The 27,727-nt window shown below is 48.5% G+C and overlaps 2 protein-coding genes across 3 annotated transcripts in view; one reads left to right on the top strand and one right to left on the bottom strand.

The window, feature by feature from the left end:
• Nucleotides 1-238: 238 nt before the first annotated feature.
• SLC35B4 (solute carrier family 35 member B4) lies at nt 239-17,212 on the top strand. Its single transcript, XM_049813782.1, has 10 exons — nt 239-460; nt 5,366-5,479; nt 6,494-6,596; nt 7,741-7,790; nt 8,985-9,066; nt 10,466-10,526; nt 11,322-11,431; nt 11,660-11,735; nt 12,869-12,944; nt 13,855-17,212. The coding sequence occupies exons 1-10, from the start codon at nt 384-386 to the stop codon at nt 14,099-14,101; spliced, it is 996 nt and encodes a 331-aa protein (XP_049669739.1). The 5' UTR covers nt 239-383; the 3' UTR covers nt 14,102-17,212.
• Nucleotides 17,213-25,651: 8,439 nt separating this feature from the next.
• Nucleotides 25,652-27,727, bottom strand: part of LRGUK (leucine rich repeats and guanylate kinase domain containing) — a 53,718-nt gene continuing 51,642 nt past the window's right edge. The window contains exons 20-21 of one of the 2 annotated variants that reach the window (XM_049813762.1): nt 26,829-26,998; nt 25,652-26,398 (exon numbers count right to left, since the gene is read on the bottom strand). In XM_049813762.1, the coding sequence (XP_049669719.1) occupies nt 26,247-26,398; nt 26,829-26,998 (322 nt within the window). In that variant the 3' untranslated portion in view covers nt 25,652-26,246. Of the gene's footprint in view, nt 26,399-26,828; nt 26,999-27,727 lie in introns of those variants that run through there. The other variant, XM_049813763.1, reaches the window with a different exon arrangement.

The following is a 27,727-nucleotide window of genomic DNA, read 5'->3' on the forward strand; positions in this document are numbered from 1 at the left end:
CATTATCTCAACCCAAAACGGCAACGAGCCGCTGTTCCTCGGCAGGGAAGCCGCCTGTGAGCTGCACACCCCTCGCCTACTCCTCACGCCACCTCAAGCGCCGGGCCCCGCGCCGCCCTCACCGAACTACAACCCCCATCATGCCCCGCGGCGCGGCACCGCCTGAGGGAGGAGGTGGGAAGGCTTCGCGGGGGCCGCCGGGAGTTGTAGTCCCCACCTTAGAGCTGCCGCGGTATCGGTGAACGGGCGGCGGGCGGCGAGCGAACTACCGGCCCCCTGGAGGAAGCGGGGGCGGTGGGACCGGGGCCGGCAGCGGGGCCTCGGCCCGGGAGCGGGATGCGGTGGCGGCCCGGGAAGCCGCTTCGCTGTTTGAGGCCGACGCCATGCACCCGGCCGTGGCGGTGGGGCTGGTGTTCGGCGGCTGCTGCAGCAACGTGGTGTTCCTGGAGCTGCTGGCCAGGTGCGGGGCCGGGGAGAGGTTTTTTGGGGGGGTAGATGGAGGGGGTTAGGGGGCAGGAGTGGGGATCGGGGGTCGGGGTCGGGTCGCTGGGGCTGGGGGCCGCAGGGTTTCCTTCACAGGTTTCAGGATTTGAGGGGAAAAAGCGGCAGGCGAGCCCAGGGGGTCTCCAGGAGATGGGGGGGGGGGGGGGGCTGAGGTGAGAGGATTTTGGGGGGTAGTGGGGTTGCCGGGGCTGGTATCCAGCCTTGGGAGGGTCTACGGCCCCGGCCTGGCGGGCAGCCCCCCTCACAGCTTCAGGGCCAGCCCCAGGCCCTGGGGGCTCCTCGTCAAGGTGCGGGGAGGAGCCCGGGTGTGAATCGCCGGGCCCAGCCTCGTTGTTTCACCATCTGATGGGTTTTATGGTTTGGGTTTTTTTTTTTTTGGGGGGGGGGGCTGTCTCCCTCTCCTTGGGCCCAGCCTGGTCCTATGATGGGCCGCTTCACTATCCTGCCCAGGCACCAGCGATCTCCCGTCCCTGCTGACACGGAGACCACCGCATCAGCCTGGCCCTAAAGCATCCCCACCACCCCCAGCTCTCTGATCCTAGCTCCTCGTACAAGTTAATGGTGGAAATCCCAAGGAGAAGACGCGCAGGAGCTGGCCAGGGGTCCCCAGGGACGGCAGGCAGGGCCGAGGGAACGTCGTCCATCTGGAAATGTGATCTTCGGCAGCAGCGTCACGTGGCTGCAAAGACAGTGTGATGAGGAGTCCTTTGTAGCACTCGGAGCGAAGGCGAATTGCCAGGTTGCAGAGAGAGGAGGGCTGACATTTGGGGCATGTCCGAGCACTGCATCACCTTCCTTAGCCTGATGGAGGAAGGCTGGCGTGGCTTGGGAAAGGTGATGGTCTGTGGGATTTGTTTTCAGGGCTGGTCAGCAAGCTGTGAAGGCAAAAGGGCTAGACCTGAATGGAAAAAAGTAATGGTTGAACTGGTTCTGTGTCTACAGTCATAGTTAGTCAGTGTGGAGTTGCATCCCCTGACCATTCTGTACTATGTTCACTTCAGTCATGCCCAGGCTTTCGAAACTAGTAGTTAAAACCTGCCCTTACTTCCTCCCCACCCATCATTATCCCAGATTGTTAAGAGAAAAAGGGAGTGCAAAAGAGAGCCTGACACTGTAAGCCAGCAGTGGGGATATTTGCTTCAAAGTGGGAGGCCAGGACACGGGTACCTTACCACAAGGTTGCACAATCACTCAGCAATTGCTGGATAAATCAAGAAGCAGTTCCTGGAGGAAAAGACCTTGCTTGACAAGTTGTCTTTCCTCTCAGGGATTGCTCTAACCTCTGCCTTTCCTGCCTGGTTTGTGCTGCAGTATCAGTGAAGGAGGAGGAATGGGCCTATTCGACGTGAAGAGAGCATTGGATCTGGCTTATTGCATTTGCTTGCCACTAGGCTTGTGTCTCCTCTGGCCAGACCTTAAACCAAAAGTGAGCCATTTGGCCCTATTCAAAGGCTGAATGAGGTGTTTAAACCCCAGAAGGGATTTTGAGCAGGAAATCCCAGAGGTCCAATTGCAGACATCTAGGAAAAGCTGCTTTTTGCACACAAGCTTCTCTTAAGCATTGCCTCTCATCCACTTTAGAAATTCCCCTGTTCCTAATAGTTAGTTCCTGTGCCCACCACTTGCCTTGTTCACCTTTGGTCCCTAAATTGGGGTAACACTGGGTATTTCTTTGGGTCTTGGTGTTATCTAAGGGAAAAGTCCCTCCTGAAGATGAATCTTCCCATAACAAGCAAAGTCCGGAAATAGGATCACAGGAAGAGGCAGTGACCAGACTGACAGTCTAGTAAGGAACAACAAAGGTGATTGGAAGAAATTTGCTCAGGATTTATGACGAAAGAGTAAAGGAATAAGAACTGTTTAGTCTAGAGATCCCTGAGGACAGACAAAAGACTTTAAACATGTAGAGAATGGCTGCAGAGGAGAGAAATTTTTCTGCTGGGCTCTGGAGGCAGAACAAGAAATAAGGGGCTTGAATTGCTATGAAAGGGATGTAAGGCAGGCCAAAAAACCAGGTTTGCTCCCTCTCAGTGTAGTGAAGTGGGTTTGTAATAGAGAGCGGGGAAATTCCTTGTTGGAGCTTTTCAAGAGCAAGTTAAACAAGCCCCTGTCTGAATAACAGGAGCAGGCCTGGACAGGGCAAGAAACACCATTCAGTTCATCCCATTTCTCCTGTCTGGAGCAACCTGACTGTTCTGCTAGTGTCTTTTCCTACTTGACCTGGGGAGGTCTGTCTTTGAGCCGTGATGCCAAAGCTTTGTGCGTGATGTACATACAGGCCTGGTTAGAAAGCCCATGATCTGCTCTTTGCTTTCTGAATCTGTGTACTTGTGAGGTGCCTTCTCTGTAAAAACAGTTGAGGCTCTGCATGGTAGATATCAATGGGGTTTCTTCCCTGTATGGAGCAAATGGGGAGGCTGCTTTCCTGCAAGGTCCGTTGAAGGAATTCCTTATGACATGTGGAGTCTTCTGCAGTGACGGACAGAAATCTTCCTTGGAGAAGTGATTTGGATGTGCTGAACTCAGTCTGAGTGAGTGCATCAGTGTGCCCCAAACTGATGTGCAGAAATTGGGCTAGACTGTTTGTGCTCTGCTGACATGAATGAGAGCCCCGCTCTGTCTGTTTAATCCCACCGTCTGCTAGGGCTGCTAGACAGTAACAGCCCAGGCAATTCTGTCGTAGGAGGCAGGGTTACAATTGCATTGTAGTGTTTCTACATTGCCTCTGGAGCACTCTCTATCAGTTGGCTACAGCTAAAGCAGATCTTTTGTTGATATATCCAGACTTCTTGTCACTTCTTTTAGGTCTATCAGTGTGTGTTAGAATTGTGAGTCAAAGACATGGGCAGATACAGCCTGGGGTTTTTTTTGTTTGTCTCTTTATCAGTCAACACTGTACAGATAATGTGAGGTCATATGTACAGCAAGTGACTGAATGCAAGGATCTGTAAATTGGGAGGAAACAAAGTCTAGTGCATGGAAGCAGTCTTGGTTTATTCCAAAATTTAAACTTGCTTTGTATTCCCCTACAGAGATGAGGTTTACAATCCTGGAGCCTGGTCTCTGTCTCCAGTTCAATATCTCTTCTCTTCACCTAAGTAACTTTTGAACCTCTTAATGTCATTGCACAGCAGGGACTGAAGTCTCCTGGACAATTAAGCTCTGAAAAATGTGAAAATTGGCAGGTGGGTAGAGGGGAGGGGCTCAGGCTAGTGCCTACTCCATGGAAAATGCAGGGAGAAGGCGGCCTTTCCAGGTGCTGTTTGGTGGCAACCACGTGCCAGCTCTGCATTAACCAGAGCACTGCTGCTGCTTCTGAGCAGTCTGGGGGGTGACAGAGATTTTGGAGGAGATCAGGCCTTTGGCTCTGCTACCCAGGAGACAGCTTGGTGATTCCTGTTCTCCAGTGTATCTCTCAGCTTGCATTCTGCAAAACTGTGTCTAGACCCAGTCTCTTAACTACTTGTGATGGCATGTTGCGTGAGCAAGCTAAAAGCTTGTGCAGCAGGGTGGGGATCGCGGCTCAGCAGTGTGCAGCTTCTCTGTTAAGTCCTTGGCCTTGGTTTCTGTGTTGCACCAGAGAAAGGGGAAGTACTTACTCAAATTTCTCTGTCTCCCACTGCAAATAACAGTGAGCTTTCTGATTATCTGACATGTCGTGGCCTCCTCTGAGCCCACAGCTGACTGTGTGCCTCCCAGGAAATCCTCTCCTGCTCCCTGTAAGCTTCTTAGGAAGGAGGCAGAGTCTGCAGCAGGCATGTCTGCTAGGAATGGGTGAGCAGCATCCAGGGAGTCTTTGTTTAATGTCAGGCTGTTACGGGCTCTCTTGACCTTGAGTGTAATTCCTCTGCCTTCAGAATAAACACACAAGGTTGATTTGCTCAAAGGTGGTGTCATTTCTGCTACAAGGGTAGTGATAACTGCAGTGCCTGGGTCTCTCTGGAACGACAAAGGTGCTCAGCTAAGAGGGTCTCTTTCAAGGTCAGACACTGTTTTGTGGCTTTCAATACCTTGTAGAGTTTGAAAACTTCAGTGCAAAGCCTGTGTCGCATTAGCGAGCTCCCTGGCTTGCCTGGCTATCACGTGGCATTTAATGCCATGACCTTTTTGGGCTCCCACGATGAGCTGTTGCAGGTTCCTTCTTGAACCTACAACCAACCTTTTGGCATCTGGCAAATGCAAGAGGGCAGAGAGCTAAAGCTTGCTGCGTAAATTGAAAGCAGGTCCGAGCTCATGTTCACTCGTTCTGGGGATGGGGTACAAGCAGAACCACAGACAGTACGCCTTGCTCTGCAGACACGGACCTGACCTTGGGACTTCCCTCATGCAGTGGAAATAAGGGCTATCGGAAATCCTGCTGCCTTCCTCCGGGGTGGACTCATCATTTCACGTGGATTCTGACAAATAAAGCAGCTTGTAGGTAGGGAAAGACCCTATCAAAACCACTTCCCCATGAGAAAGAGGGAGATCCATCTTCAGTATGGTTATTTCCGTGCTTGATATTGCTCATTCGGATCCTGTACCCTGGTGGGATGTTATACAGACGTGTGAGATGCGACCAATTTCCTCTTTCACTTCCTGACCCAATTCACCACGTGCCCATGATGGGGCTGGCTGCTCGCTTCCTCTTCGGAAATGTTTAAGGAAGGGATTGCTGCACATGTATCTACAAGTACAGGTGAATAAATATCTGCAGGGAAGTGTTTAACAAAGGCAACATGAGAACCTGGACAGATAAAGCAGTAAAGCCCCTCCAGGTTGATGCTTACTCTGGGATTATGAACTGTTAGCGTCTTTTTATTGCAGTGTTTGTTCTCCACTGCATTGCTGTTATGCTTGTCTTTCTTCTCCATGCCTGCAGGGAGTTTCCAGGATGTGGGAACATAGTGACATTCTCCCAGTTCCTATTTATCGCGGTGGAAGGCTTTATCTTTGAAGCCAACTTTGGGAGGAAGAGGCCAGCCATACCAATGAGGTACAGTTAATCTGAATGCTTTTGCTAGGCACAAATTGACTAGCTATCTATTATCTCAAGAAGTATTTAATAAAAAGGCTTATCCATTTATCCTGTCTAAATCCCATCCATTCTGCAGCATTTGCGAAGCCACACTGAGAACCTGTCATACCTGATAAAATATGAATTCCTTGTTTATCGAGAATTCTTAATAGGAAATTGCCATCAGATACTTTCCTGTCCAAGAAACAGGGCAGTATTTTGCACAGTTAAGAGCTTGCTGTGTTTGAAGAGCTTGCTGTCTCTCTGGGGCTTGGTGCAATGGGTGTGGGAGGGAGAGGTTTACTGGAACGCTGGCCAAATTCACTTTTGCATTTCTCCATCAGAGCTGATCTTGTCCTGGCAATGGCCTGGCATGTTCGTGCTCTCTTCCCTGGCGCTCAGTGGCCAAAGTGAAGTAAGGAGGTTTTCTGGGGTTCCTTAGCAGAGTGCCTAGCCCGTGGCAAAACAGAGCTCTGTGTTGAGTGCTCGGGACAGAGATCCTCATGACAGAAAATTGAGGGCAAGTTTAGTGCCTTTTGTGGCTGCATCACAGTGAGGACCTTCAATTTGTGGAGGCTCTCTAGCTTAGGTGTAGAACCATTGAGGTGTTCAGCCTGGATTTGAATAGTTTCTCCTTCCACTCAGGGTAGTGATGTCTCCTGGCAGAAATTGAATCTCCTCAAATCAAGCCTTGTCTTATGCCATTGTCCTTAGGAAAGGGCGGTCTGGAGGATGTCCATGCTAAAAGGTCCCAGCTGGGCTATCCTCAGTTCCCCTCTGCTTCTGGGATTAGCACAAGCTGAGCCAGTGCAGGGCAGCCTGCTTCCTGTTCTGAGGACTTCCCTGCTACATCCAAACTGGATTGGTCTCCTTGTTAGTCCTTGTCACAGACCCAAGAGCTAGGTGGGCTCCCGCTCAGCTCCAGAGGCATGTCTCAGCATCCCAGGCAGGTACATGCATAGCCATCAGCTGGTTTTTGTGTTTGTGTTTCAGGTACTATTTCATCATGGTGGCCATGTTCTTCACTGTCAGTGTGGTGAATAACTATGCCCTGAACTTAAATATCGCCATGCCGCTGCACATGATCTTCAGATCAGTGAGTAATGCCATGCCATCCTCTCCCTGCTCATGGGGCATCTCTTCCCATCACCTCTGCAAGCACTGTCTCTGGTGCGTGTGTTCTGCCACCCTCTCTTTCCCTGAGGGCACCAAAACCCTGTGCAAATACTAAACTCTAGCTAACTTGTGGGGAGAGCAACCTTGCTTTGAAGGCTGAGCTTGAGTTCTCACTTTCACGGTGTTGATCATTAAAGTTAACTTAATGGATAGATGAAGAGACTGAGGCTCACATAGGCTTCGTATTTCCAAAGGTGATGGGGAAGTAACAATGACAAAACCAAGCCCAGACTCTGGCTGTCAGCCCTGGAAAGGCTGAATTGCTGGCCAAAGGGACTCAGCTTTCCCTTCCACTGCACAGCTACACCAAGTGGTTCATGTCCTAGCGTAGGTGTCTTGGTTAAACGCCCCAGGTCAGAGAGCATGGCTTTGGCCTATTTCCACCTGCACTGTTAGCGCATAGGTCTTTTCTTTGGAAAATGGTATTAAAATGCATCTTTACTTAACTGTAGATGAGTATCAGGCTAAAACTTCTGTTAAAACCAAAGAAAATGTAGCCCAGCTGTTGGGAATAACAAAATCTGCTGGGCGGATCTGCTGAGCGGGGGCTGTTCTCCCACAACATGTCATGGGATTGAGATACCTGAAGTCAGGGGAGGTTAAAAAGAAGAAAAACACACAACAGTCTAAGAACCCTGTCCTGCATTAACCATGAGGGACGGTTCTTGTATTGCAGCCCTGCAGTCAATCTACAGAGCCATACTCCTGTTCCGAATTTAAAAAAACCACAGTGATTTGGCCATGTTCTGGTCTGTAGCACACACTAAGTGTCATGAGTGAGCCAAAAAAGGGAGAGGCCCACTGGCCGGAAGATCCTAGTAGCCTGTTTGCCTCAGCATCCTTGTTCCCAAGCCACCCAGCTCAACTTCTCCCCTCTTCCTAGCTGAGGTGAGACTCTCCCCACCCTGTCAGTCTCCCTGATCCTGTCCTGGCATTTCTGTTGGTGTTGTGGCATTAGTTGTATTGAGTTTGCGGTGTTTCTCTAGGGCGGGTGTCCCAGTCCAGGGAATTTTGTCATGCTGACCTTCTGTTTTGTTTTTCTCCTCCTCTCTCTTCTTTCCCAGGGCTCTCTCATAGCAAGCATGGCTCTAGGTATCATCATTTTGAAGAAAAGGTAAGTCCTCTTACAAGCCTCTTACATCATCAGAGAATGCTTTGCCATTGTCTTAATCCTTACTGGTGTTTAGTGCCCTCCCCTTTCCTGTTAAATATTCTTGGTTTTACCGATGGGGAAACTGGGGCACAGAGGTGTACCTCTACTAGAGGCTGGAATAGTTCCCACTTCTGCATTTCCACCACCCCTCACTCCTTTGTTTAAGGCAAGTATGGTCTGAAGAGAGAGCTTTGACACATGGCTGCAGCCCTCTATGTTAGCTCTTTTCTTTTGTGAGGCTGGTACCACTCCTGATGGATGGGTGTACTGGGTCTGGCTGGGATGGAGTTAACTTTCTTCATAGCAGCTGTCATGGTGCCGTGTTTTGGATTTGTGGCTAAACCAGCGTTGATAGCACACTGATGTTTTGGCTGTTGCTGAACTATGCTTACACAGTGTTGAGGCTTTCTCTTTTTTCCATCCTGCCTGCCTCCCCAGTGAGTAGGCTGGGGATGGATGAGAATTTGGGAGAGCATGCAGCCGGGACAGCAGACCCCAAATAGCCAAAGGGATATTCTATGCCAAATAATGTTGTGTGCTGCAATAGAAACCAGGGTAGAGGAAGAAAGGGGTTGGGGGGAGTTGGCTTCCAAGATGGCCATGCTTGTGGGAGGTGGTAAGTGATTGCTTTTGCATTGGTTTTGTTCTTAGTTCCCCCCCCCTCACCTATTAAACTCTTTAGCTTGACCCACGAGTTTTCTCACTCTTGCTCTTCTAGTTCTCTCCCCCATCCCACAAGGTGGGGGGTATGAGCAAGCAGCTGTGTGGGTGCTTGGCTGCTGGCTGGGGTCAGCCCACCACGGTGGGCAAAGACATCAGGACAGGAGGGTCCTTCCAGCTGCTTGGGGTCTGGCTGTGGGACCAATGTGGGCACATCCCCTGCCATTCCACTGCTATGCAGAGATCTGCACTGGCTTTGATCTGAGAGGGATCCTTTGCCATGGGCAAGGAAATCTTGGTCCAAATGCTTCTTTTTTGTTGCAGTTGGAGTAAGTTGGCCTTCTCTCCCAGCAATGTCCAGTGTTAGATAATGGGTATGTGCCCATTACCACAAGTTCACACCAGTGTATTGGAGCAAAATGCAATGCAAGGGAACAGTAGACGAACAACACGAGGGTGGGCTGGGTCACTGACATCTCTTCTCCCCCTGTGCAGGTACAGCGTATCTAAGTACACATCCATAGCCCTGGTGTCCCTGGGGATCTTTACCTGCACTTTCATGTCTGCAAAGCAAGTGGTAAGGTTTGGAAAGCACCTGAGGTTGTAGCTATGAACCTTATTGACAGAAGGAGCTGCAGTCAGCACCTTCATCAGTAATTCCCTTTGTCTGACTATTAATGGAAAGACAAGATGTCTCCTAGCTCCTAGATCTGCTCCCCAAAAGCTCTTGTTCCTGGTCTCATTTTCCTGTGGTTTGGACTGAAGGGATGCACACACATGCATGTGGTTTAACTTAATTACAGATGCCTTTTAACCTGTTCATGTTGCTTTTTGCTGAGAATAAACCATTATTTTTTGCCACAGAGATAACAGGTAGAAGCTGTTTTTTCTTGGCCTTACTGTGATGTGTTGCAGTTAGGAGCAGGTGAATCTTAAACAAAACTCAACCATCTTAAATCTTCACTCTTTTTATCCCAGAAGAGATTGTCGGCTTTCAGGCTAGATTTTTCCACACCTGTTGTCATCCAGAGTGACTTTCTGTGATCCTTGAAATAAAGTGCATGTATTTGGAGAACAGGAGGGAGTGAAGAAAATCCATGTGTAACACCATTTTGGGCTTTTCCTGGGTCAGCATGCACAGCCTGATCTTGTCAGCTGAAGACAGAAAAATGGCATAAAGTGGTGGTCAAGTGAAAATTGGTTGCACTTAATCCAGCTCTGAGAGATTGGAAATGAAACAGGGCTGTCAAACCTCCAAGTCCCCCATTATTTAATAGCTTTTTATGCTCTCAGAATGTCTGAGGAAGGTCTGTGCTGTGCAGCCTTGCTCTGTATTAATCCATATAAACTCTGAGCAGGCATGGGGTTTTGGTGTAGCAAGGTCAGTTGTGGCAAAGGTGAGTAATCTAATTTGGCCTAAACAACAGTGAAAGATTTGAGCCAAGTCATGCTACCTAGAGTTTTACCCTCGGTCAGCATCATCTACAGGCCTGGTTTCCTCAATGTCTTGACTGCAAGCCAGAGCCCTGGTTTTAGTACCTGACTGGGGCTTGGCCTGAGCCCTTGCTCTTTCCTGCACACTCACCTCTGAGATGGGGACAGAGGAGCCTGCTAATGGGCTCTCTTTGAGAGCTTTCTAAATGGCACTGATTATTTTTGTGGTTGAAGAATTTGGTTTCTCGCCAAGCCAGGGCATTTCTTTCAGAAAAGCTACTTTCTTGATCAGACGTTTACACATTTTTGCTGGACTTTGGTGCATTCCTTGAAGCAGAGTGGAAAGCAAAGTGTGCTATAGTTGCTGCCACCTCTATTCAGCCAGGGAAGCAACTCTGGAGAATGTGAGACCTTGGGTGGTCTTTGCTTTATGGGCTTGCTTGGAATGCAACACACAAATCAAGAGTGAGGTAGAGGCAGGTCTGAATGAGCTGCAGGGACATGGTAGCTCATGGTGACTGTGTTGTGTCTCCCTCCACCAGGCATCTGACTCCAGCTTAAATGAAGAGGACGGACTCCAGGTTTTCTTGTGGTGGCTGCTAGGTATGTGAGTGCCACATCTCCAGCCGACCTTGCCGGGTTACTGGCAAGACTCAGCTTTCTGATGTCCTTGGCCATGTGGGTTGTGCAAGGCAGACTGTGGTGGGAGTCCTCTTGCTGTGTTTAAGTTGTGCTGAGCATCTGGTGGATGTTGATTTGCAAAGAATGGGGTTTTGTGGCACTTGTTAGCAGCTTTGTGCAAGGAGGTACTCTTCATTTGGCCAACAAGTTAAATACGGCACCTAAGGGGTTTCCGCAAGGTAGTGGCTTAGTGACAGAATGAGACTACAGTCATGCATGTTTGCAGATAGCTTCTTGACTTCTCTTTGCAAAAGCAGCCCTACCTGATATACCTGATGCCGTGAGATATGCTGCAGAGAGGGAGAGGGGCTGCAGCTGGTTCAAGTGTTCATTCAGCACAGTATTTCATGGAGGAGTCTTTAAAGTCTGGCACTTGAGTCTATTTGTATACCCCCAACCTATGTCTCTTGGTGGCTTTTGGGGGAACCTGGGATTGATGTATTGTCAGCAGTGGCAAATGGCTGTATCCATGCTATCCCGCCAACTCTGTGTGCCAGGGATGAGTCTCTTTTTAAGACGTGTTCTTTTCAGAAGTCTCTTGGCATCTCAGCCTTTGTAATAAGATACCTGTGTCCCCAAGACCATTATCAGTTTTCTTACCAAGTCTGAATTTTTGGCATTTTTCACTGAAAGCCAAATCGTGGGGGAGTCTTCAAGCTGGTTGACTTGAGCTATGCCACGCTTGAGCAGTGTTGCAAGGTTGTGCTTCTGTTCCAGGTATTGCTGCACTCACCTTCGCCCTCCTCATGTCTGCCAGGATGGGGATTTTCCAGGAGACGCTGTACAAGCAGTTTGGGAAGCACTCCAAAGAGGCCCTTTTTTACAATGTAAGTCACCATGTCTTTTCTGTTGCTTTTACTAGGCAGATAGAACTGCTAAGAGAGTCCCTTCCCCTCCCACCATGTACTCAGCACAAATCCAAAGAATCAAACGCTGCAAGGCTGGAGCAGTGAAGAGTGTCCTGTCATCCAGATGTGTGAGGCTGGTTTCCCAGGATGAGAAGTCGGGTGCGTTCACATAATCTGTTAACATCACATCTTTACTTTTCTCTCCAGCATGCGTTACCACTTCCTGGCTTTCTCCTCCTTGCTCCAAACATCTACCACCATGCAGTCCTCTTCAGCCAGTCCGGTAAGTGTTGCACAGATGGATCCTTGCTTTCGTACCTTTTTGTCCTGTGGAAAAGTCCCTCCTTCTGCTGTAGAAAGCTTTTAGTCCACCAGTTGTGTGTGTCACTGTCATCTTGGGATATTCAAGCCCTTTGAATTTTCAGGTTTGATAGAAAGCCAAAAGCCACAAAACCCCACGCTATCTTGAGGACGTTGTCCAATCTTTTCCCTGTGGTGGGCCAGATGCCACCATGGTTGGACAAGTGGTGGTTGCTGAGAGCCTGGCCATGGGCAGCTGACTGTTAAGCTGGTGCCACAGCAGCTTGCAAAGCTAAGCCATGAGTTACTCTTTGGATCACTGTGATTAAAGCCCAAGCTTCTCACTAGTGCACACGCATACACCTGTTGGGCCCAGCCAGACTGCTCATCTGCTTAGGCTTAATAGTAAAATTCACCAGGCTTTTCAGTGCCAGCAAGCTTCCTATATCCCTGATCTTGTGAAACTGCAGGGGTCTTTGCTGAATAGGTTTGCTGGTTCTCTAATCCCCTCTGGGTAGGGGGATTGTTTGCATGCATAGATCATTTTAACCTGTTCATTAATATCATTGCAATATATTTCTAGCATGCTACACATGTCTGAAGGAAAGCATGAGGTCACCCCTGGGGAAAGGAATGTGGTAGTTCAAAAATGGGAGTAACAGGGCCAAATCCTCAACCACAGGAGTCAACATGGACCCGTTGGCTTTTGTTTTGCTGGTGCTACACAGGCCTTGCCACGCTAGTGCTGTCGGCTTCTTGGAGCGACATAGTTGATTCATCCGGTTTTAATAGTAGGACAGCCCTGACACAAGAAAGCAAGACAAGAGATTTTCTTTTAATGTCTTTTTCCTTAGCCTACTTCTTCCTCCGTCTTCCTTTCTTCCCTGTGAACTCTCTTGTATTTGTCATTTACCACAGTAAGAACAAGATAACCCTCCATTTGGAGCAAAATCAGAATGTGCCCACACCTCAGTCTGTCTGATGCAGCAATGGCCTCCTGAAGCTGCGGTGTGTCCCGGATCACGGTCAACCCAGGACAGGAGAGAGACACCTCTCCTTGCATCTTCTTTAAGCATTAGCAGGGCAGTGACCTTACTCTGTCCTTTTTCCCCGCAGAGCCATTTCAGGTCCCAGTGATTGGGCTGACCCTACCAATCATGTGGTTCTACCTCCTCATGAACGTCATCACTCAGTATCCTTTCAAAGCTCTTCTTGAGACACGCCACGGAGATGGCAGCAGGGTGGGAGGAGAGGAATGGGGTGGAGATGCCATGTCTTTGGAGCCTTCCCTACATTTAGGAGCTGATGTTCATCTAAGTCTTGGAAAATACAGAGTGAAATTTAACCTGGGACTTAAATTTTTTTTTTCCAGGGTGGCTGAACCACCTGGCCACCACCTCTTGGAAAATATAGAGCGGAATTTAACTGGGGGCTTATGTTCTTTCCAGGGTGGCTGAAATCTGCCACCACCTCCCCAGGGACAGGCTGACTGGTATAAACTCATGGTGGTTTTGCTAGCCAGCTCTAAGTAGAAGGGACAGATCAGGAGCTATTTGTAATATATATTGATGTGGAGGCAGCGAGGACAGCTCTGAAAGTCTGAAGAAGCCGAGGTGCCTTCAAGAAAGAGACCCTTTAGTCCAAGGCTCTCTTAACCGTTTTCCTCTCACTGTTGAAAGAGTGCTGTGTTCTCTTGCTGCTCATGCTCCTCCATGGAAACCCCCTTCTTTAATCTGCCTTTCCTGTGCCCCCTCGGGGGGCAAAGGGGACTTCTGGTGGGTATAAATGGAGAAGTCTGATTTTAGCTTTCCTTGGCTCCATGGCCATTAACCTTTTGACAACGCATCAGCCCCAGCTGCTCTAGTGGGGTAGTTTTGCAGTCCCAGAGCAAGCTTGGGGGAAGTCTGGGTGATTTGCGGTGTCCCTGGGGTTTGTAATGAAGCTGTTCATATCTGTAGAAATGCTGATGTGAGGAGAAGGGAATTTTATTCCCTCTATAACCAGACTGGCGCGATCTATTGCCCAGTCCTTTTCATTGCCAAAGGCCTGCCCAGGTGTCTTCCCTCTTCGGCCCCGATGTCCCCTTACCTCTGCCCACCCAGATACGTCTGCATCCGAGGCGTCTTCATCCTCACCACGGAGTGCACATCCCTCACCGTCACGCTGGTGGTGACTCTGCGCAAGTTTGTCAGCCTCATCTTCTCCATCCTTTACTTTCGCAACCCCTTCACGGCCTGGCACTGGCTGGGCACTGCCTTCGTCTTCGTAGGGACTCTCATGTACACGGAGGTGTGGAACAGCCTTGGGCCCTTCCTGGCCCGCTGGAGGAAGAGGCCGAAGGAGGAGTAACAGCTGGGGACTCTCTGCAGGGACATTTTTATTGTTTTATAGAGCAGAGCAGCAGGGAATCCCCCAGAGGGGGGTTGTTTTTATAACACGGGGGAGGTGTTGGCTGTGCCAAGCTTCTGGGAAACGTGGAGCCTCTGCTGGGAACCTACCTGAAATGGATCATGGAGAGACGATACGGTTATTTTTGCAAGGTTGCATTTTTTTATGCAACCCCTTTAGCTTCCAACCTCTCCCCCTGTTTTTTTGTTTATTTGAATAACCCTTTTTAAGTAATGTAAAAGCTGACCAGTTCTCTGTTAGGAGCCCAACCTTGTTGTGGTGCTGTTGTCCACTCCTCCTGGCTTTGATGAGCTGGACCCTGAGCATGTTTGGTGCCGTCCTTTAATGTCCAGGTGGCCGTAGCGGCTGGCTGAGCCCCGGGGACCTGCTGTTTGTGCAGCAGGCTGTAGTTACACTGGAAATGCCGGGCCTGGCTGTTAACCTGAGTCCTTGTTGCCTGGTCCTACCACCTGTGCTGGGAGAGTGTCAGATATGCCTGTAGCTAAAGCCTTCCAGTCTGCCCAGTAGATCCTCCACTGGGGAATGGCTCAGGGGACTGGTTCCCAAGCCACCGAGCCCCCATCACTAGTAGCACTACCTAGTTGGGAGCCTGAGGAAACCAAAAAGGAATGATGCTAAGGGGACAGAAAGTGCCACTGTGTCACCTTTGCAGCCTTCTCAGGGAGACAGTGAAGTGCTGCTGAGGCTTCGCTGAGTCCTCAGACGTTGCTCTGATACTTCATCAGCTGGAGGGTGTCATAGGTTCCTCCTGCTTTGGTTGGGTCCTCAGTGCAGGTCACTTTTCAGTCGCTTCCTACTTTTTCCCTCATCACAAGTGTGTTCAGTGGGCTTTGTTACCAGCAGTCAGCTGCAACGAACTGTGCTGAGCCCCCAACGCGCCTGTGGTCCCCCTGGATCCAGCCCAGCCTCAGGGTTCAAATGATGCCAAGAAACTTAAGAAGGGCCAGTACAGCTGAGCTTATTTCTGCCGCTGGGAGGGGCTGGTTTTACTGTCCCTTCACCCAGTTCTCCTCTTTTCTTCTCCCGCCCCTTGGGCATTATAGCAGCATCCACCTGGTGCAGGACTGGCGTCCCTTAGTGTTAACCCTCACCTGGGGCAGGAGTGGCCTTCGGGAGCTTTGAGTGTGTGTCCCCATGCATGCAGGCAACGGGTGTCTCCCAGCAAGGTGAGGAGCAGCAGCCACAGCTCTTCTAGGAGCGGCTCAGTGTTGGGCAGAGCAACGGTTTGCACGCAGCCTTGTCCCGGAGCAGCAGGGAGCACTGTTTTGTGCTGCCTCAGTTTTCCTGGAGCAGCTTGTTTTCATCATCCTGATACTGTCCCCACTCAACCGTGATAATTGGGGCATCCAGCACTGTCAACCTGATTCACATCAAGCTTGGCCAAGTAAGGTCTGTACTCCATTATTCCTCCACCCAACATCCTGATGGCTTCCAGCCTCGGTGTTTACAACCCCTCCAGCATTAAACCTGTGCTTGTGGTGGGTTAACCCCATCCGGCCACAAAGCACCACATGGCTGCTCGCTCACTGTCCCCCACGGTTGGGATCAGGTTGAGGGGGAATAGGAAGAGCAAACCCAAGAAAATGTGTGAGTAGAGACAAAAGTGGTTTAATAGCAAAGGAAAAAGGAAGGGTTAAAAAAAACCCCAAGTGATGCAAAGGCAACCACCCACCCACTATGCCCAGCCAGTCCCCAAGCAACGGCCACCTTCCCCAAAAAACCCCTCCCCTCCGTTTTTATTGCTGATTTTTATCTGCATTGGTTGTTCTGGCTATGCCCCTTCCCAGCTTCTTGCCCACCCATGGCCTAATCATTGGTGGGGAGCAGAGTGGGGAAAAAAGGGAAAGCCTTGATGCTGTGCAAGCGCTGAAACACAGGTGTGTTGGCAACAGTTTTAGCTACAAATCCAAATCCCAGCACTGTACAGGCCGCTATGGAAAAAGTTAACTCCATCCCAACCAGAGCCAGTACGGTGCTGATGGGACCTGCAGCTCGCTCCTACCTGAGTTGCTGAAGAGTTTTCCCTTCTGGTTTTGGTTTTTCCTGAGCCTGAAAAACCTCTTGTATTTTGAGTGTCAAGACATGGGATGTTTCCAAGGATTTTGTAGGTGGAGAGACTGTTTCCCAAGAGCTGCACCAGCATCTAGTGCAGGTCAGTTCTCACATCCAGCTGTTTGCACAGGCTCCAGGAAAGACCCAGAGAGAGGCAAAAACCTTTATCCCTCATCTTGATCTTCAAAGCTATTTACACGGAGCTTCAGCTGAGACAGCGAGCTAGGGGAAGGCAACACAAATTCAGTGTGAAAGCATCAGGGACGCTGAGTAACTGGTTGGGTTCATCAAAGCTTAAAACACACTGGTGTAACACCAGGCTGAAGGCAGAAGCCGCATTTAGGAGCTGTAACTCCTGTTGGGCAGCTGGGGCGATAGTTGCTGTAGCCTGGGCTGGGGATTTAGCAAAGCAATAGCTGAGCGGGTGCCTGAGTGAGTGTAACATACTGTACATAGATTACTCTCTAGGTCGCTCTTTGTATCAAGGAAATTGCATGTTGTCTCCAATTTCTGTATGATGCTGGTGGGTTTGGGGATGTTTGGTTTTCTCTTTTTATCCGTGTGCTGTACTTGGTCTTCACTCGAACCAGGTGTCAACAATGGGTTACTATTTGTTGTTGTCAGGGGTATTTTTTTAACTTTACAGTGTGATCCATGTGTTTCTGAATATTTACAATTGTTACAGCATCACAGAAGTGGCTGCAATTCCCTTCCTGCTGTAGGAGAGTGGGTGAGCTTGCCCAGTTGTGGGATGGAGGAAAGGTCCATGCAGAAGGGCCCTGTTAGCCAAAACTGGTATTTGAATCCAGGGCTCCACCCCAAAATGGGGGTACTGGTTGGTTTGGTTTTAACATTTGCTGTAGAGATAATAGCACATATTTTTTAGAAGAGGCTGGAAAAGTGGGTGAGCCAAAATACTTTTTGATCAGTGTTCTGGATTTGCAGAGCTTTTGGGTTGACTGGTTGGGTTTAGGGTAGTATTTTTGTTGTTGTTTTTTTAAAAACAAAATAAACATGTAACCCTCTCCAAAGTATGTTGCTCTTCTTGTTTCTCCTTTCACGCTTTGCTACTGGTAATCAGCTGCTGCTGACTGGCAAATTAACGGGGCTCTGAAATCAACACAATTTCTCCTGCTTTTAATAGGAGAGAAGGTAGGACGGGGTTTGAGGGAAAGACCCAACCACCTGCCTGCACTGACGCACCTAGCAGCGCTGCAGCGTCCCGCACCCAAGTGTCCTTAAACGCCAGCACCCCCAAATCCTCACCCACCACCCTGGCCGGCATAGCCGGAGGGCTGGAGCCATACCTCCCCAGATGAGTCCTCTGGGACTTGGTGATATGGCTTGGCAAAGCCAGGCTCTCCTACCCAAAAAGCACGTGCCCATCTGCTGTGCTCCAGCCCAACGTTACCCTCTAGCTGCTGCCACGAGGCGAGACCCTGTTTTCCTCAAATCCCACGTGCCCCTCTCCTCCTCCTGGGTCATAGCGACTGATGGGGAAATACGCAAGCTGCAAAAATGCAGCTAAACCAATAATAATAAGCTACAGGGCCCGTGGTGCCAGCAGACTCATTAGGCTGGCTGTTTCACTCCCTCTGTGCAGCAGTGAGCCAGGACCACCGGCCTCATCCAGCCCTGTCAGCTGTGGTTCCTACTAAAAAGATTTTGAACCAAGAGCTGGGGGGGTGTAGGAAGGCAAGAGAAGGGAAGGGTGGCCTGGGGGAGGCTCCTCTTTAATTGCACTTACAATAAATGATAGCTGTTCACTTGCTGCAGGTGGTCTCCAGTTGCAGCCAGGTGGGTGAGTCGGGCAGCTGAGGTCCCCAGCAGCACCCACAGGGATTGGGGGACCTGGCAGAGGGAAGCAGTTTGAGCCTGAAGCAGTTGGTGCTGAGGAAACCGTCAGGATCTGAGGTCCCCAGGTGAGACTCAGCAGTTGTTTAAGGCTCCCAGTTTCTGGGAATCCCGTCTGTGCAGCACAGAGCGCCTCTTCGCTTGCCGTGGTGTTATCCTAGGAGAGGTTGAAATAGCAAATGAAGCCTCCTGGCATTAGCTCAGAGCTGAGTGGTCCAGCATCCCATGTGGAACCTGGTTTAAAACAAAAAAATAGCAAGAAATGAAGTGATTACTGTGGTCTTTCCAGACCCTGGTGACGTCTCCCATCACTGCAAAAACAGCGATGTGGTGCTAAAGTCCTGGCCATCACTTCACGTTTAATACACCTTTAAACCTTCCCCATCTCTGAGTTTTCACAGGCATGCTTAGTTCTCCAGCAGTTGCCAAGTATATATATTTGTAATTTAACAAATCATCTTTCACCAGACCCTGGCAGCCGTTCATTTAATAAATCCTCATTGGTCAGGCTCTGCTTTCATCAGCTTGGAAATTTCCGTTCAAAATCTTTTGCCTTTCATTAAATTTGGGCTGGTGTTTTTATTAATGCCAGCGAGGGCCCTCAACCTGTTGCTCTGAGACGTGCTGGTTACACTGGAGCACTCCTGAAGTCTTACAGAAATGGAGCTAGGGGCTCCTGAGGTAATAGGAACCAACAGGGAAACACCAGTTAAATACCTCCGAGTAATTAAGGGGTGTTCCTCTAAGCAGCTGACCCGGCCGGCAGCCCAGCTGAAGTTCATCTACATCAATGCAGGCAGTGTGGGCAACAAGCAGGTAGAGCTGGTAGCCACTGTGCTGCTAGAAAGCTACAACCTAGTTGCCGTTACTGAAACTTGGTGGGACAAATCCTACAACTGAAGCGCGGCTGTCGATGGCTCCAGGATATTCAGGTGGGACAGGCGAGGAAGGAGGGGCGGGGGGGTTGCCCTTTATGTCAAGAAATGGATCGATTGTAAAGAGCTGTCTCTGAAAAATAGCTACAAGGGGGTTGAAAGCTTATGGGTAGGAATCAGAGATGGGGACAACACAGGGAACCTTGTGGTTGGTGTCTACTACAGGCTGCCCGATTAAGGGGAGCCTATTGACGAAGTTTTCTTACCCCAGCTACAGAGGACGTCGTGCTCACAGGCTCTCGTCCTGCTAGGGGACTTCAGCCACCCCGATATGTGCTGGAAAAGTAGCACGGCGAGCTGTAGGCAATCCTGGAGACTCCTGGGATGCACTGAGGATCAATTCTTAAGCCAGGTAATAGCCCTACCAGAGGTGATGTGATACGGGACCTGACTGTCATCAATGCAAGTGAGGTAATCGGTGATGTCAAGATTGGAGGCAGCCTGGGCTGCAGTGATCAGGCACTGGTGGAGTTTGCAGTCCTGAGGGATATGGGTCAGGGAAAGAGTAAAGTCAGGACCCTGAATTTTAGGAAAGCAAAATTCCAGCTGTTCAAGGAATTAGTCAATGGGACCCCTTGGGAAACTGCCCTCAGGGCCAAGGGAGCAGAACAGAGCTGGCAGGTCTTTAGGGATGCTTTCCATAGAGCGCAAGAGCTCTCGATCCCCATGGACCATGGAGCGAGTCCAGAGGAGGCCACAAAGATGATCAGAGGGCTGGAGCACCTCTGCTATGAGGACAGGCTGAGAGAGTTGGGGTGAAGAGAAGGCTCTGGGGACACCTTATAGCAGCCTTCCAGTACCTAAAGGGGGCTTATAGGAAAGCCAGAGAGGGACTTTTTACAAGGACATGTAGTGACAGGACGAGGGGTAACGGTCTTAAACTAAAAGACGGTAGATTTAGACTAGATATAAGGAAGAAATTTATTATGATAAGGGTAGTGAAACACTGGAACAAGCTGCCGAGCGAGGTGGTAGATGCCCCATCCCTGGAAACATCCAAGGTCAGGTTGGATGGGGCTCTGAGCAACCTGATCTAGTGGAAGATGTCCCTGCTCATTGCAGGGAGGGTTGGACTAGGTGACCTTTAAAGGTCCCTTCCAACCCAAACCGTTCTGTGATTCTATGATTATATGAATGCTTTCAATCTTTCCTTGGCACGTCACAGCCTGGCTTGCCATGGTGGGTTGGAGAGAAACAAGGGATTTTTTTTTTTTTTTATTGAAGTGAGAGGGAAAGCCTTGAACTCCTTTGGGAAACACGATGAAATCCTTGTCACTTCCAAGGTGTAAAAAACTTGCTCCCACCACTAAATTAAATGAAAGGGGCAGGAGAAGGATAAAGATGTCTCTGTAAATCACTTGGAGCCACACAGTTCATTTCTGTTCAGTGTCTTTCATTATAGCAATCATAAATCAGCAGCTGGAGCCCAAGAGGGCAAGAAGGTGAGATTTATTGACAGGGGAAATTTGGGAGGGGAAGCGCTCGGAGGATACAGAACCATTTTTTTTGCCTCCAGCGTGGCCCAGGCTCTCAGGTCTCTGCTGGCACCCTTCCTTCTTTGACAGCTCTCCAAAGTTTTTAGCATTTATTATTTTTAGCATTTATTATTATTTTTCCACTTCCATACAGTTACAACCAGCCAGCTTTCAACCTTCACCCTCCCTCTCTCACTGAGCAGCTGGAAGATGGAAGCACCGACCCTGCCTTGACCAAAGGACCTCAGCACAGAGGAAGGGGACAGTTAATTTACCCCTTTCCAGCCTGAGAGGGAGAAGGGAAAGCAGGGAGCATCATGGCCCCATTTCACAAGCAGGAGGTGCTGGGGACGAGCCAGGGGAGGGGGAGGCGACATCGGCTCTGCTGGGAAGATGCCGGTGGTCTTGCATGCGAAGATGAGGGGTTATCCCTGCTTTGGGCTGCCAGAAAGACCCTGGGTGGTCAAAATTGCACGGGTGGAAACAGCCCCTGGGCTGATAGCTTGGTCCCCTCTTCAGAGGGCAAAAAGCAGATGCTGCCCAAAGCATGACACAGCGGTGACGCTTGAACTGCTGCAGAGAAAGGGGGCATTGCAGAAGGACCTAAAAAAAGCAGAGGTGTCTTCCATCAGGACAGGAGGAGAGAAAGCAGTCCCTGGAGCATCATTCCTGCTGTGCTGGTGGCTGCTTCAGCCCTTGAGAAGAGGAAGAAATACCTCGATCCCCTCCATCCGCCAAGGCTGCTGGCTTGTTGGTAGATCTCCATTCCGAGAACCTGGAAGACAGTGCGGCTCGTCGAGTCTGGCTGGTGGTGAAGGTGCGCAGCCGCACACTAGCTGTGTTTCAGGTGGCCCGAGATCGTATCAGCTGGGTGCAATCACACGAAACACAGGCAGTTGGCGTGGGGAGCGCTGCATCATGCCCTGCCTTGGAGGAAGGTGGAGAGCAACACTGGGAGTCAACTGAATATCAGGTCAGGTAAGGGGAGGAGAGGAACGTGGTCCTTCCTAGTCCCTGCAGTTGACTAATGGAAGCCCCAAGGCATGGGATTAGTGCAAGGAATACCATTCCTGGCTCCTTTTGCACCCCACATAATCTCTGACATAGGGGAAATCATCCTTCTCCTGCTGGAGGATTTATGATGCCACTCCATCAGCTCCAGGCAGGGGCTAACTGCTGTGAGCCTCTGTGCTGTTACCAGCCAGAAAAGCCCGGGGGAATTGAGATGTGGGTCTCCAGAGACCTCCTCTCTGGAAGGAGGATAGGGGATTTTTCACTATGGAGCCTTCATGGTCCCTAATGGACATTGATTTACACCTTCGTGCTCCTACTTGCTCTGAGGTATGAGCAGGGAAAAGCACGAATGATAAGAATGTAGGAGCCGCCTCCTCCTTGTCCTCCCCGCAGGAAAATGAAATTCAGCCTCAGCTACAAGGGTTCCCTTCGCTCCACCTTACAAGAGGCAGAAGAAAATATCTCAGAAGCTTAAAATATTTTGTTAGGGTTACCGAAAGGGTATGTCCAAGAAGCAAGATTTAGTGGAGAGCTTACGCAGGGTCTGCAGCGCTGAGCACCCCAGGGGCTGACTCTGTACCAAGGGACACTTGTTTGAGCTCCAACCCTGCGGACCATGGGGAGAGGGTAAGACTCCAAACGCAGCTGGCGATGGAAGTAACAACTGGTAAATGGACTGGCAAAGCAGTTTTCGGAGCTGGAGCTGTTGAAGCTACGCTAGAAGTGTGGGGTGAGACCAGGGAAAGATCCGATGGGTCTTCTTCGAGCCCTTCACCAGGTCTCCCTTGAGTCAGGGATGCAAAGAGAAACACGGGCAGTTGGTGTAATCACACTGAGCGGCAACTGTCCTCGCCCCCAGCACAGCACTGTTAAAAAAAATTATAATTCATTTTGACAGCTGCCAAATTAGCAGCATATTATACAGCATATTCAATTAGACAAGCTCCCGAGGGAGCAGGCAGAGGTAGCTGGGCAGCCAGACAATGCTGGGACATGACATGGTGCTTCAGGAAGGTAGTTTTAGAAATGGATGTGCATGCTCTGCACAAAATACTGGAAACTAGTCCCATTTGTTTCCAGAACATGTTTTAAAAAATAAAATGAAAAGGTGTAGCTGCTCTTGCAGTGGTCTCACGAGCAAGTCAAACGTCTGCCAGTGGTTTCCAGCTTCTAGGGCCCGTATCAGTGGGTTTAGTGGAGGAGGGAGGCAGGGAGATGAAGGTCAGAGTACCAAACCAAACCATTTTGCAGCCTTTTTTTTTTTTTTTAATACAGCTACTAATTTTGGGAGCGGGTGCTGGAGAACGCAAGCCACCACGTATCTGCTGCTCTCATCTTCTACTCAGCCGGTAGCAGGTTGCCCTGGCTGCCTGTGCACTCTGTGATCATCCGTGGAGCATCTTGGCCTTCAGCACTCTACACGCTCAGCAGATTTGCAGGAGCAGCTATTTATGGACCTATTCTGCAGCCCCTGGAAGTCTTCACTGAGCTGTCCATCAAACTTTTAGCTAGCAAACTTCATATCCTCTCCTTCAGGCACAGGTTTGTATTAAAACACTGTCCCCTTATGTCTAACAAACCCATCGTTCCTTAATTCAGCAGCTCCTTGTCCTACAGCATCTGTGTTGTAACTCCTACCACGTTCCTACTGGCCTGGGGGGAGGAATCAGGATAAAACAGTTGCCCTTGACTTCCCGAAACACTTGTGCATAAGCACAGTCTTCTCAGCTTCACCTCAAAGACCTGGCATTCGAGCAGAGACGCAGGACTCCTGGGTTCTGACCCAGTTCCTGTAAAAAAAACGCATGAGATGATAACACGAATCATTGGAATGTCTCTCTGCCTTGATTTACCGATGTGTAACACAGGGCTAGGACACAGCACGTGTGATAAGCATGCAGCTACATCCTCCGGCTGGTAAAGCCATTTGCATTCACAAGGCAGCAACCACAGTTACTGATTTTATTGAACGTTGAATGTTTAATTTAAAAAAGGGAAATTAAACAGCTTGTTATACTCCCCTCTGTAAAACTCAAGACTCCGAGACTTGTTTGACTATGACTAACTTAAGGTGTTACTCCGCTGTAATCCAAACACGCTTCCTGCCAATAAAAACAGAGTTCCCTGAAACAGCCCTGCTTTTATCTGCCAGTCTATAAATATATAGGCACCAACTTACAAGTTCTGTACTTTCAGCCAAAAATAAACGCTCTAAACTAAAAACAACGAACTGCAAAGCTTCACAATCTGCTAAATGAAATGTAAATATTACATATCAGCAATCCAACGGCACTTCTGCCTTCAAACTTGGCCAGATGTTCCAAGCTTCGGGGTGCAGTAGACAAAGGGCAGGTCAGCATAATGCAGTTATTTTTGGGAACCTCGTAAATCAGGTTAGCAATTCGATCTGTGGTCTGCTGGGGAGTGGGAAGAGAACAAGTGAGAGTGTATGGCAGTAAAAGCTTAGGGACGAAAGGCAAGAAACTGAATATTTTGCTGAATTTACTTCAGCAAAATCAGCTTCTGCCTGGTGTTTTTAAAATCCTATGTCCTACTTCCATGCACGGTCCTTATTCCCTGGACCGCACGTGTAACCCCACTGAATGTGCCACACTTGGAAGTATTTGAAAGCTCAGGGCCCAAGAACTGATTGCAAAATAGGAGATTCTCTTCAAATGTTACTGTCTGATACAAATGCAAGTAAGCTAACCAATACCCTGACCACAGAAGAACAAATGATTTCTTTTTACAGCTGGGAAATAATAGTAACATATTTATACACCACCTGTACTCAGCTCAGCTCTATATAATCAAAATACAAATACAATTCCTGCACTGGGGAGCTTAACGTTTAAGACTGTTCCTGTAAATATGAGTAGTTTGAATCACTGTGCTCACTCGCTTAAGATGTACAAGGCTTTTGCAGGATTGCACATTTCAAGCAGAGGAAATTCAGTACAATTCAGGGATAATTTGTCATGTTTTGTTCTATTTTATGCACAAGGGAGTAACCGCTCCAAGGGAAGAGTGGAGAGCTGGGGCTGAATGTGGAAGTGGTCTTGGCTTGGAGAACTGGGCAGGAAGGAAAGCAAAAGGAAAGAGACACTGACCTGACTGGGGTATCACCCAACACCCACTGCCCTTATTTTCCAGACATATGCATGTACCCAGACTGCAACGCAGAGCAGAGGCCTAAACATGGGGTTTTACTTTAGTGTCCAGGAAAAAAACTGATTTATCTGCTCTGACTGTCCTACCTTCCCCATTTAAGCGAGGAGGTGTGATCACCCCTGGCCCTGCTATGTACAAACCATGAGGTACCTTGTACGTATTCATTAACCACAACACTGGCAAAACTACTATCGCCTTTAAAACAGGGAAAACTGATACACTCATCAGTATCCATGTCAATCAACCATGCAGCCAGCTGTAACAGCCAGACCAACTTCTGCAAAGGTATTTATAGAGGCAAAACAGCCGTGGAGAGCCCTGTGGGATTTGCTGAAGAAACTGTGGAGGTTAGGTAGTTATTCAGTGGCAGTCAGGTACCCACCTCGCTGAACTGCCTTGGCAAAAAACTCACTAAGGTTGAAACTGCAGCTTCGGCTGCCTGAACTCCTCCTGAACCCAGGCCACGGAGCAGCCTTGCTTTTTGTTCTGCCAAAATCAATGATAAAAAACTGGTGCCTTGGAAGAGCTGTTGTTCTTCAGCTTGAGGACACAGCCAGCTGCTATATGGAAAGGAAATGGCTTAATAAAAAGCTGAGTTGTTTTACAGGCTTCACTGGAATTTAAGGTCAGGCTATCTGAATCTATCCATTACTCACCATGAGCTGTGTTGCTTAGTTCAGTTCATCCTATTTCATCAACAAAAACCCTTGGCCACATTGCAAACATGCATGGTGAGGTAAACCAGAGCTCTTCCACGGACATGACTCCACACTGCGGCAACAAGTCACATCTTCTTCTGCGCACGCAAAGACCTCTGAGTACCCACGCTGTAATACAAATAGCAAATGCCCCTCCTTGGGGGAAGCTGCTTGGGCAAAGGGGCTCTGCTATCTGTTCTGCAAGTAGATGGTAATGAAAATTAATCAGGACAAGCATTAACTCAAGAGTTTTATTTACTTGTCAGAGCTCTGCTCCACATACAGAAAAACAAATTTCATATACTACTTACAGCTTCCGCTAGTTCTCAAAAATTGTGCTAATTTTTCTGATGACTCCTTACTAGGTTGTTTAAATACACTTGCAAATCAAAGAATTATGTCTCATCCCTTCAAAAAACCAAACTTTATTAAAAAAAAAAAAAGACTTGGAACTAGTTTTCTCTCCCAACTTAACTCTGAACATTTCACAAAATCCCTCTTCAAAATAATTCACTAGTCCTACAATATACACAATATTATCAGAGGCCCTGATGCTTCCACACCTCAATTAAATCTATAATATAGGGGGGGTAGGAAAGAGAGAAATTAATGGAAGATATGGTCATGTGGCTGTTAGGAAAAAAATCTACACCATTTCCCAGCTGAGACTGCCTGGGGAAATAATTTCTAGCTTTGGGAAATACAGAAATTACTTTTTAATAAAGTTATAAATAAATAACTTTCGGGGGAGAGTTAATCAGAAATGGATTTAGAAATAATATTTGATAGACTTTGATTTGTTGAAGAGAAATGTATCAAAATCGGTGTTCCTGTTAGACAGAAAGATTCAGTGTCATCATGAGAAAGACTTGGTTAGTAGTGGCCATCAAGGGTTGGTCTTCTTCTGCCCAGATGGGATTGGAGGGAGGACAGGTTTGGAGTGAGAGCCTGGCCACTTGATGAGCTGAGGCACATGAGAAGAACCAGTCTTGGACTTGCTGGTTTTGATTTGAAGATTGTCATTCAGGAGCTCAGTCTCTGCAGAAATTATAAATAAGTGAAGAAGCACTAAGGGGGTGTTTATCTCAATGAAAAGTCAAAATTTACCACAACACATATCTGCAGCTGAAAACCCAGTTTTTTGAGGCGGGGGGGGGGGGGGCGGGGAGAAGAGTAATATCTTCAGGTAATCTAATGATTGTTCTACCTCATACATATATGTAAGAGCAACTTTATGCCTAAGCAGTCACTATTTTTAACTTCTCCAAAAGTTCCTTGAGAGAAAGCTGCTGTATTGAGTATGTTGCATTCACACTGTAATGATTCTGCCAGATCATAACACTGCGGCTTATAAGAGTGTCATTACCAGCAGCACGAATAAGCTGCCCTGTCACCCAAATAAAGCCACTATCATTACAGTAAGACACACAGCCTGAGCAAAACAGTTACACTGGAATATGGGTCAAACCTTTCGATCTATCCACTCTATTTTCAGCTCCTCTTGGATCTTGATGTTCAGCTTTGGCTTCTTCAGTAAGGTGAGCATGGGGAACAGGGGTCTGAACCAGTAGACCTTCAGCAGCATGTGTACCAGCTGAGATTAGAAATCGTCCACTAGCAGGACCAGATTCTCTGGAGCTGAGAGGGGAAAATGATTCATGCTTTAAAATAGCAATAAAAAAAAGCATATGCACCAGGTCTGACAGTATTACTGATGTTGCAGTCACACAACTCAGTCAAAGTCAGAAAGAAATCCCGTACTTATCAGTTACACAAGGCTTTTTCACACAGTACAATTCTTTCAAAATTTCTAGTGCTAGCAAACACAACTACTACCTCTCTAAATTTTCCTTTATTGATTTAATTAATCACTCACACAGACAGGTTCAATAAAGAGGTTCATGCCACACAGTGCATCAGCTTCAGATCTGAGATCAGAATTCAGAGCTCCTTGTTTTCAAATCTGTGGTTCAGCACTGCAGACAATGTTCTCTTTTGGTGAGTAAAAGAAAACAGGAATTGCCTTGAAAAGAAGTGTTTCTGTAGTACCCCAGTGACAACACAGACCATGAGCAGCCATTTACCAGTGAGTAGTACCCAAGGCACCTCTGACCTGTTACATCTCTTGCAGAAAATCTATTCAAAGCCAAAGCCTGAGTGGTCTGAGACCCTGAAAATGATAACAACCATGTTGTAGCTTGTTCTGATAAAGGCTTCCACTTTCTGTCTATATACTATCAATTTACTTCAAGAAAAGTAAGGAAAAGGCCTTGATTGATATGGAGAGATCAATAACTACCTATTCAATGCAAAACTGTAATACATTTCTGGTGCAATGTTTGAGACATTTCATAATGTCTCTCTTCA

Source organism: Accipiter gentilis, chromosome 11 (assembly GCF_929443795.1).
Source record: "Accipiter gentilis chromosome 11, bAccGen1.1, whole genome shotgun sequence".
Classification (NCBI taxonomy): domain Eukaryota; kingdom Metazoa; phylum Chordata; class Aves; order Accipitriformes; family Accipitridae; genus Astur; species Astur gentilis.